We start from the raw sequence: 10,125 nt of genomic DNA, 5'->3' as shown, positions 1-10,125 counted from the left end.
CTTTAAACTCACACTATGAAACAACACCAGCTTTGGTTATCTTTTGAGCACGGAGGATTCTAATTCACCTCAAGAGCTCATACAGTATCTGTGTTAAAGGCATTCTATGCAGGCATTGTCAGCTAGTGAAAAAGTGAGTAAAAGCCAACCCCCAGATTCATGACATATGTGTGGGTTTTTCCAGCATTGCGTCCAAGATTTTCACAGTCTTCTCTTGGCTGCTTACAGTCCTTTTTCACTACCATTTTTGAAATACAAATCTAGCATATATAGGCCTACCATTAAATATTCTAAAACTCATGGTTCCCAATAGCTAGCTACTTTGCACCATGGGAGAGGTTAGTTTGAAAGAAAAATGTCACAACTTTGATCAAACACATTTTTTTTATTCTTTGGCAAAAAAGCAAACTTAAATATAATTTCAAATAAATACTTACACCCACAACAAACATAGATAATTCTCACACTGTTAAGGCAGCTGCTTGTACATTCAACGGAGAACTTATGGGCCGTTATGCAGAATTGTGATCTGTGATGGTTGAACTGATTTTGCATGGAAGGATTTGATGCAGTGAGCATTTTCGGAATTCTCTTCATTCATTTTCTTCTTGAAGCAGTGGCTGTGGGAGAGAGTAGATAAGGATGATGGTGAAATACTTTTTTCAAAAATAAATCCTCTAATCTCTTTTATTGCATATCAGCCTCACTGATATTCTCACCGTGTAAGCCAGATCCTGAGAACTGCCGTCTGGTCGCTGCCATTCATGGTTGGATAAAATCTTGAGGGCGACCAAGCCAAAGGCTACGATCAAAACTCCTAATAAATTTCCTAACACAGCCTCAGGTGGAAGGCTAGCATACGGCTGAGCTCCTTTGCTGTGGGAAAACACATTTAAAGGTCAATTTTAGCATTTCATATTTAAATAAGAAAAAAAGAAAGGCAGAAATATGGCACTCACAGAACAAAGAAGAGTTTTTCGTTGATTCCAGAGATGCAGGCAACAATGCTGAGCCACAGTATGCTGCCTCCCATCCACACGTGGATAGGTTTCAGGAGTGCACGTAGTGATACAGGGGACCAGGGCAGGAGGAAGCCAGCCAAACCCACCACCCACTGGATGGACAGATGTAGGGAAAGACAGCGACAGACACAGTGAGCAGAACAACAATCATGTCACAGAACAAGTCAAAATAAAAACACTCATGCCACACGTATTACACTCTTCAATAAAGCCATTCAGTTTGTGCAGATAAAGCCGTTTACCTGTATGGCAAAAAGAGCTGTAGCAGCGATTCCAATCCAGCTGTGCAAGGAGTACAGGTTGGGAGTATTTTTAGCATTGTGGAAATCAAACACAGCACAAAGCCCCACAATTGACAGGATCAGGGCGATGAACATCAGCGCAGCATGCAGCAGCTTCCAGGGGAGTTTATTCTGACCCCAGGTCAGGGGGATGCGGTATACCACAGCTCCTGCAGAGAGGAGACGACAAAAAGATTTAAAATGTCATTAGTACATTGCAGTTAATGTCTTCTGTGGCTTTGGAGGGCACTGAGAAAATAACCCTTAAGATATCATTAGGGTTATGATGATGATGTCATCAGGTTATAAATGCATTTTGGTTCTCTCAACTTTGGCCTAAAGACACATTTTTGACAGTCTGTGCATAAACTCAACAAAATCTAACAAAAGATGCCACTGAGTTGCATGATGGGAAACGTAGGATCTGGTGTTTTTAGAGGTTGATTTACACTAGGGATTTAAAGTTGAAATGACAAATAAAAGTTAAACATAAACTATGCCCAACAATCTAAATGAGGTGAATATGCCCCTTTAGTATATACAGTTAGACTTCTGAAGCCCAAGTGTTATCAGTATAAGTGTGAACACAGTTGACAGGCATTCAACCACTGGTTCCCAACTTTCTCCTTTTTTTTGTTTTTTATGAAAAACCATTTTGATTCTCTTGATCAGTGGATGCTTACAGACTAAAGGAAGGTGAGTAACTTAGAACAGACACATATTCTAACTTTATGACCGCTTCACTTATATTTTCGTCATGCTGGTAAATCAAAATGAATTACGGTCTTCTCTGGTGCTCATGGTTTCAGTAAAATGAACTCAACGCTTGAATTGTGGAGAATCTAACCAGGCTGATGATACTGACAAAAGTTCAAACATTTATATTTGAATGTGTGATCTATACAGCTATCTAACATTAGCTCCAGTAGGTAGCCAACAACCTGGTTTTATACATCCAAAGAACGTCTGTGAAATTACTTGCTTGGCAACCAGACCAGGCTTCTAATTGAGACAGGCCTTTATTTGTCAAAATATGAAGCTACACCGGGTCAGTAAAAGGGCGTTTAATTGGGACTAGGCTTTTAATTGAAGTTTCACAGTATATAAAGCAATGTCTCGTGTCGCTGATCATATGTGTGTCTATGATTTATGCAGAATTTAACCAAGGAGTGAACGTTTCATTTGAATGCTTTCTAGAGGCCTGAGGAGGAAAAATCAGAGTATTAGTATTTTGTAAGAAAAAAAGATCAAGTATAGAGAAAAGTCTGAAAAAGAAGAACCTATTTTGTGTAGAATTTTTATGCTTATTCTATGCTCAGGAAACCCTCTCAAGACTCTGTATAGCATGTCTGCTATAGACGGGGCTTTTCAACCATGTTTTTCAGTTATCCTTCTTACAGTACATGCATCTGAGGGAACAGACATGCTTCTATTTTAATCAATCCAGCTGTCTACACAGGCCGCAGAACAGCATGACTCCAAGTATATTTTTGTACTTCAGGATTTCTTTCTTCTGTTTTATGTGTGTAACTGCAGTGATTTTGTGTTGGGCTCTAGTGCTGCAAAAACGCGGGTGACCTACGCTGCCTGAACGTTTCACGTGTAGACACAGACAGAGGCCTGAAGCTGCCGCTCTGCTAACATGCTGCTCACACTGCGCCTCCTGTGTAGATTTATCTTGCAACCCTCTGTGGAGGTCCTGAGCCCCAAGGTGGGAACCACTGCTTCAAACAATAATAATCTAATGGTGGTTAATGAGGTTCATCGACTTCGTATTAATCAAATATTAAACCTCTCATTATGTCATATCATGCAAGGGAAGAGTATGTCACAGTGTGAAAGGAAAAAGCTAAATGGTGTGTCTGATACTCACTCATACGATCATAGTATGACAGTGAAACTCAACGTGTCCTGGCAGGCCTGCAGGGTGGGTGGAAATGGGTGACCACTTTCTAATTTACAAATAAATTACTTGCAACTGGGTTTTTTGGATTTTGAATGTAATTAAGGTGCCAGAGTGCATAAAAAAATCATCAAGCTTGTTTTATTAAAAAAATGATGCAAGAGGAGGATCCCTCTGATCCCCCCACAGATGTCATGGCTAATTATGGGTATATTACTTATTAATGTTTGTTTATTAACTGGCCCCTGGCCTCTTTTCATTTTGTCAAAGCAGCCCCAAGGCAAAGCAAGCTGAGTATTTCCTGGTCTCCCAAAATATTTGCTGCAAAGGTAGGATAATGCTTTGTCACATAATGAGGAGAGGACTGCCCTTTATTCCAAAGCACCCTCTGAGGGCACTCTCCTAAAAAGAAGCACATAGCTAATTATTATGCAGAGTGAGGACATTGGACCTTTGTCATTCTACATAATGATTAGTTAGTAAGAAAGGACCTAATTTCAGAGTAATGTGTGCTAGTTTTTGGGATAAGTGGCTGTTGTAAAATGGGCTTTCAGTCTAATGGGACATTTTTACTGAGGCTTTGGAATTATGAGCTGCTGGAACAATAACGTGAGGCTGAGAAGATGAAGGAAAACAAAAGCTATAGCTCTATTAGCAGCTATTGCTAGTAGTTCTGTGGAGAGAGAGTGGTTGTTTGAGAGGTATTCGGGTGGTGGGGCTGCGATGTGCAGGGTTTCACTGAGGAGCAGTTTCTCCAAAACTTTAGGATGTCCAGGGCTACATTTCAATATCTCTGTTGCTGCCTCACAACATCGCTGTTACGGCACGAAGGTAAGCTGTCTCCTTCAAAAAGTGTCTGGCAGTCAGGCTCTACTGGTTGGGGACTGAGGCAGCCTACTGCAGCAGCGGTACATCTACAGCAGCCTTTTGTAGTTTCAGCAGACCGCTCATACACTGTGTGGTGAGTGACCTGCACCTGCACAGTGAAGTTTGACGTGGAAAAACCATAGATGTATGAAAGACATCAATGAGTTCGACTGTTCTCACAGTGGTTGCATGGCCAGTGATTGGATATGTATGGGATTTAGGATCACATATGAAAGTGTCACAGATCTGATAGGAAAAATACAGATTTCTATGTCTAAACTGCTCTGAAAAAAAATCAGATTTTGGTCACATTTGCTTGTAATGTGAAAACAGCCGTTGTCAAATACTTTCACAAATGTGGAAGATTATGACATGTTGAGCATGCAATACATTTCACACTTATTCACTGACATTCATTATCACTGCTGCCTCAAATTTTGACAAACCTTTCATACATGTGCATTTTACAGTCATCATGATACACAGAATTTATCACACATGAAAAGGTGAGGAATAATCACATGCCTTAATGACCAAATAGTTGTTTTCCCACAGACTTATATGCTCAGGTAGGCAGCAAAGTTCCTACCTTGTATTGACTGTATATCCAGTATATCATGTAGGCTACCATGGTACAGATACATTCCAGTTCATTGGTGAAAGGCACCTTCTTTTATTTGATCAAACTTTACTTTATATAAGAAAAAACTGACTGCAATCACTGAGGTGTGGTACTTAAAGCAAAACAGTCACTGTGGACATTACCTCACATTTACTCTACTGAAATGATGCATTAAATTATATGCTCGGTCTCTATGAAACCTGTAATGTGTAATTATCTTGATACAGTCTGACTGTGACAAGAGGAAAAGAAGAAGTGAGAAACAGAAATGAAACCGTTTGATCTAAAACTGAAAAGGCACTCACCAATGCCGTACAGCACAACCAGACCTGTTACCATCAGGACGGGGTGCCAGTTGAACTGCAGGGACGAACTGTCCCAGGCAAAACCGCCACGCCATTGGCTATTCCACACGCACACGCACACTATGCAGGCTAGGCCCAGGCCCAGGCACAACAGGTAGCACACGTAGAACCTCAGGACGGACGACATTCTGGAGGGTTCTGTAGGCTGAAACAGTAAAAGGAACAACATCAGAACACACAGGGTGGCAGGACAGTGAACAGGTAGGACAGACAGAATGTCATGTTGCTGATTGCCAACACGAGTGAGTCACTGCCTAGTAACCAGTAATTTGGTCATGTGCAGGTCAAAGGATGTCTTGATGTCTAGATAAGGACTTGGCTAACTGTTCATAAGGTTTTCTAGACACTTGGGTCACATGAAGCCAATGTTTAATAGCATTACAACCATTATATTTTAGTATATGGCTGATTCTAAATACACACAAGGCACCTTTCTATGCATCGTCTTTTATGTCCATTTTCAGTTTGTGTATAAAAAAATCCTGAGTGGAAATGCCAGAATCTTGCAAAAATCTTAAACATTTCGCATTTTAATGTTTCTGCTTTGGGGAGGTGGAAATGTTGGTGTTTCGATAAAAAGTAAATGCAACTAAGTGCAATGGAAACAGATTCAGCGAATGAATGATGACGTACTTTAACGGCATAGGCCACTACAAGCTGTCTTTGTCGGCCCTGGATGGCTTTGAACACGCTTACGTATGCACACTGAGCTGTAACCAGAACTCTTCCAAAAGCACACAGCTGCTGTTTTCCAGTGTTTTTATTACATGTCCTTTGTTTGAGGTTTGACTGGCGCACTTTTAATTATGTCATGCCTTCTGACTGGAGAATTAGCGCCACCTACTGTTTATTTCAATGAACCAACTCCCAATATTTGCAGAACAGCAGTGGAAGGAAAAGCACATAAATTTGCATTTTCTTTTTCAGATTATCTGAAAATTCAATTAAATTTGTGCTTCACTTGGAGGAAAACCCAACAACTGAAACACAGTCACTGAAATTATGTTGAAACAATAGTTAGGTTACCATCCAAATGTAGTGCAAATGTTAGTCAAATTGCATCAGTTACTGTTATGCAAATATTGGCAGTGGGTTCACTGAGATAAGCAGTAGCTGGCGCTAATTCTCCAATCAGAGGTGTGCAGAAGAGGACTCAACAGGATGATATGATTAAAAGAGCACCAGCTAAACCTCAAATAAAGTAAATGAATGGATGTGTAATAAGTGAGAGCCCAGTGGGGAGTCTTGAACAACTAATATTACAGCTCTGTGCTCTTGGAAGAGTTCTGGTAAGATCTGTGTGCCTAAGTGTGTTAAAAGCAAGCAGCAACCTCTGGGGCTGAAAATTAAAACCACCGCGAAAGTGCCAAAAACAGCAATTCATTGACTGGCCACTTGAGTTGGCTCCCAAAGGCAAGTCATTCCCCCAGACCCCAGTGTTAAAATGCCCTACTTTACAGCAAAAACAAAAATGTTTAGAGCCTGGTTCAAAAAATGGTTTTGGTCTCTGAAGCTAATTTCTTCATTCTTAACAACTGTAGAGGGCTGCATTTTTATGTGACTCACCCCTTGACATTTTATTACGGCTTAAAGTTATGCATATTTAAGGGCAGGGCCCACTGAGTTACAGGCTGCTTGCGAGGTATTCTAAGTATGATCACTTCTGGCTCCAAAAAACCAAGATGGCAACTGTCGAAATGCTGCATCCAAGACTTCGTAATGGAAATGATAAATGCGCTTTTCTAGTCTGCCGACCACGCTTTTTACACTACATGTCAGATTCACCCATTCATACACACATTCACACAGAGGTGGCCGGGGCTACCGTACATGGTGCCACCTTTTACTCAGTAACCATTCACTCACTCACACACCAATGGAACAGCCATCAGGAGCAGTTTAGGGTTCAGTATTGCCCAAGGATGCTTCGACATACAGACCAGAGGAGCCAGGGATTAAACCTTTCAACTGGTGGACAGCCCACTCTACCTCTGAGCCACAGCCACCCCACAATGTAAGCGCCATCATTTTATACAGTCTATTGTTAATAGCCACCCAGAGACAGTGAGGAGAGCTTGCATTGGTCTGACGGTATGTCATGAATCTGTTTCCATTGCACTTAGTCACATTTACCTTTTACTGATGCATCAACTTGTCCACTTTCCCCAAGCATGAAACTTTTTTGTGATATTTCAGAAATTTTGCTGTTTCCACTCAGGTTTTTTCATGTGGAAACTGAAAACGCACATTAAAAGAGGTGGATGGAAATGGCAATAAGGCTCCTAAATGTAAAAAAAAACAAAACACTTTCACTTTTAATCCCCTCTAGCTCAGTTTAAAGCTTACACACTAAATCAGTGGTAATCCCTAGTTGCTCATCCTTTTTCAGTAACAGTGGATAAATGCAGCAGCTAACTGTCATAACTGAAAGCAAACTAAATAAAAAAAAAACTAAATATAAAAGCATGTGAAAATCAACTTAAATTCCTTTAAACAGCCTCAATTTGTCCGGTGGAAAAATACTAAATTGCAATAGAAGCGGCTGAATCATTGTCAATAATTTCTTCTAACCGTTAACTTCCACTATTCATTTTAGCATCACATCAAGCTCAACAACTTTATCATAAGCTTAATATGTGATTATCAGAAATATGCACCAGAGTCACACACCTTACCTTGTCCCCAGCTGCCACTGACACCACTTCTTGCTCAACAATACTGAACTTAAGCTCTCATGATGTAGAAGTCATTGCTCTACCTCGTGATTTTCACTGGTTATTCTTTAACTCATACTCACGGTGTTGTTGGCTCTCACTTCGTGTTTCACTGCCTCAGTTGAAGTCTCACTTCCACATTCTGCTGTATTGCGGTTGCTGAGGGGGAAGCAGTCAGAGGTGGAGGAACAGCTGGGGGACGAGGAGCCAGCCTGCTGCATCTGCTGCCTATAAATACGATGATACAGTAGGAGAGGGACACAGTCATCAGTGAGGGTGGAGGGTAACCAGAAGCACCCAGCCAACAACAAAAACACATTATCCTCTTCTAATAAACACATACACAGTATATAAGGTGTGTGTTCAGATAACAGTGGAGTGAAAACTTTCTGCTGACTTTCCAAATGTGAGAAAGTTAGTGAGTTGGTGTAATAAAAACATATAAAACGTCAGTGGAAAAAGGCAATAGCTTTCTGGCGAGGGGACACACTCATGACGCAATACGTCACTATCAGGTGTATTCGACTTCTTTTTTTTTATCCATTTAGCGAAATGTTTCAACTTTAGTCCTACTTGGCAATTTATTTATAAACTGTCAACATTTTTAATTATAGCAAAGTAATGTGTGTCTAATACATTCCTCAAGTAACCTATGCTAATTTATTGTGCGTCTTTTCTCCGTAAACAGGGCGACATATTAGCATATTTAGCAGTTAAACTCTTGAATAATGAACGTCCCAAGTTACCTATCTTACTACTGTATCTACTAGCATACACAAAACGTCTCAATAATTCGAAAAATAAAGCGTATAGTCGTGCACCTCGTTTACACTCCACATTTGAAAAGGACGAAAACAAAAAATATCAAGAATATAAGCTGCGTGTACGGGTTTTATCTTTGTTATCAGGAAGCGAGTCTTACCTATCCCATTTCCTTATTGACAGCGCAAGGCCTTGTGGGAAATGTGGTTTTATTTGTCACCAGCGTACCCGGCAGCGCTCCACACCATCCCATCATGATTCCATACAATTAAATGGAATAATTAAAAGTCTCGCGCTGTGTAATTTACTGCTTTGCCCTCCAGTTCTTCTGACGCTGTTTTCTTCAGCTCTGAACAGGCAGCCTCCGTGATAAAATGGGATGTTAAAACTTTATTGATCAACCAGGGGAAATAAATTCGTCGCAGTACTTAAAGCAATAAGACTCAGCAGGGAAAATGAAAATAGAATCTAAGCACACACACACACGCACGCACGCACGCACACACACACACACATGTTATATTAACACAAACAATAAAACACGGGAAATAATTAAATAATACAGCAATAAAGCCATAAACTTTATAGTCAATAAACAAGTCTGGGGTTGTATAAACATATGAAATTACTAATACTGATGAAATTACTCAGAACTGCTTTGCCTCGCAGGTAGTGTGACAGTTGGCTGTGATTACGGAGACTGTATGTGTGAATGTCTAAAAGGGACCCTGCAGAGGGAAGGGGGCTGTCATGGCTGCAGGATGGCTGACCTGTAAAGATCTGTTGTCTTCCAGCTCCACCTGGAGGCAGTGTTAGTCAGTATCTTATTTGCTCTACTGTGTAGTAGTTTGCTTTATGAATTTGAATGGGTTTATATGCTGCTCCCAGTGTCTCCTAATAAGCTGTCAGCTATAAACTTGTATGCTGAAGTGTTTTTGGTCATAAAAAAGACTATGCTGTTACAAATAGTTCATACATGAGATATGTGTATACTGCATGTATGTACTGTATTTGAAGTATATATTATACACGTATTCTCCGTTAGTAATCTGGGTTTGCTGGTATACATGTACAGTATACTGGATGTATGTATGTATAAGATAGCATTATGGAAATCAGCTATTTGCTCTACTGACCCTGTTATCTTTGATGTTACTGTTACTCTCTGTTTTACGGCACCCAAGGATAATGGCACCCAGCATACCGATGCAACACCACTTTATCCTGTTAGAACAATATTCACAACTTCGATTCATTTTTATGAAAAACACTTGTAATTCTTTTGAACGGTGGGCCTTTGCAGACAAAAGAAATATAGATAACTTACTGGGTAATCAAGGAATGGTGACATATTCTGACTTTATGACTGCTTCAGAGGAAGGGAGTCACCACTTGTTTTTTTTTTGCTATGCTGGTAAATCTGTATGAATTAAAGTCTTCTCCGGTGCTCATGGTTTTAGTAAAATGAACTAAACCGGGCTAGCAAGGTGTAGCATCTCCATATTGAGAAAAGTTTAGACATTTATATTTGTATGTATGTGCAATTAAAACAGCATGCTAACTCAAGTGGGTGGCCAACAACCTGGTTT

General features: G+C 40.3%; 1 protein-coding gene across 4 annotated transcripts; it reads right to left on the bottom strand.

Moving 5' to 3' along the window:
- Positions 1–365: 365 nt before the first annotated feature.
- Positions 366–8,771, bottom strand: LOC126394593 (lysosomal membrane ascorbate-dependent ferrireductase CYB561A3). 4 transcript variants are annotated; one of them, XM_050051512.1, is made up of 7 exons: positions 8,697–8,771; positions 7,858–8,002; positions 5,001–5,205; positions 1,265–1,473; positions 960–1,114; positions 720–876; positions 366–620 (listed from the first exon to the last, which is right to left on the bottom strand). In XM_050051512.1, the coding sequence occupies exons 2-7, from the start codon at positions 7,993–7,995 to the stop codon at positions 594–596; spliced, it is 891 nt and encodes a 296-aa protein (XP_049907469.1). In that variant the 5' UTR covers positions 7,996–8,002; positions 8,697–8,771; the 3' UTR covers positions 366–593. The 4 variants fall into 4 exon arrangements, with proteins under 4 accessions (XP_049907469.1, XP_049907468.1, XP_049907470.1 ...); XM_050051511.1 differs by having other exon boundaries at positions 8,596–8,703; XM_050051513.1 differs by lacking the exon at positions 8,697–8,771 and having other exon boundaries at positions 7,736–7,875.
- Positions 8,772–10,125: the final 1,354 nt, after the last annotated feature.

This window comes from Epinephelus moara, chromosome 8 (assembly GCF_006386435.1).
Source record: "Epinephelus moara isolate mb chromosome 8, YSFRI_EMoa_1.0, whole genome shotgun sequence".
Taxonomy (NCBI): Eukaryota; Metazoa; Chordata; class Actinopteri; order Perciformes; family Serranidae; genus Epinephelus; species Epinephelus moara.
The sequence above is the reverse complement of the archived record's forward strand: the minus strand, read 5'-3'. Positions and strand labels throughout refer to the sequence as shown.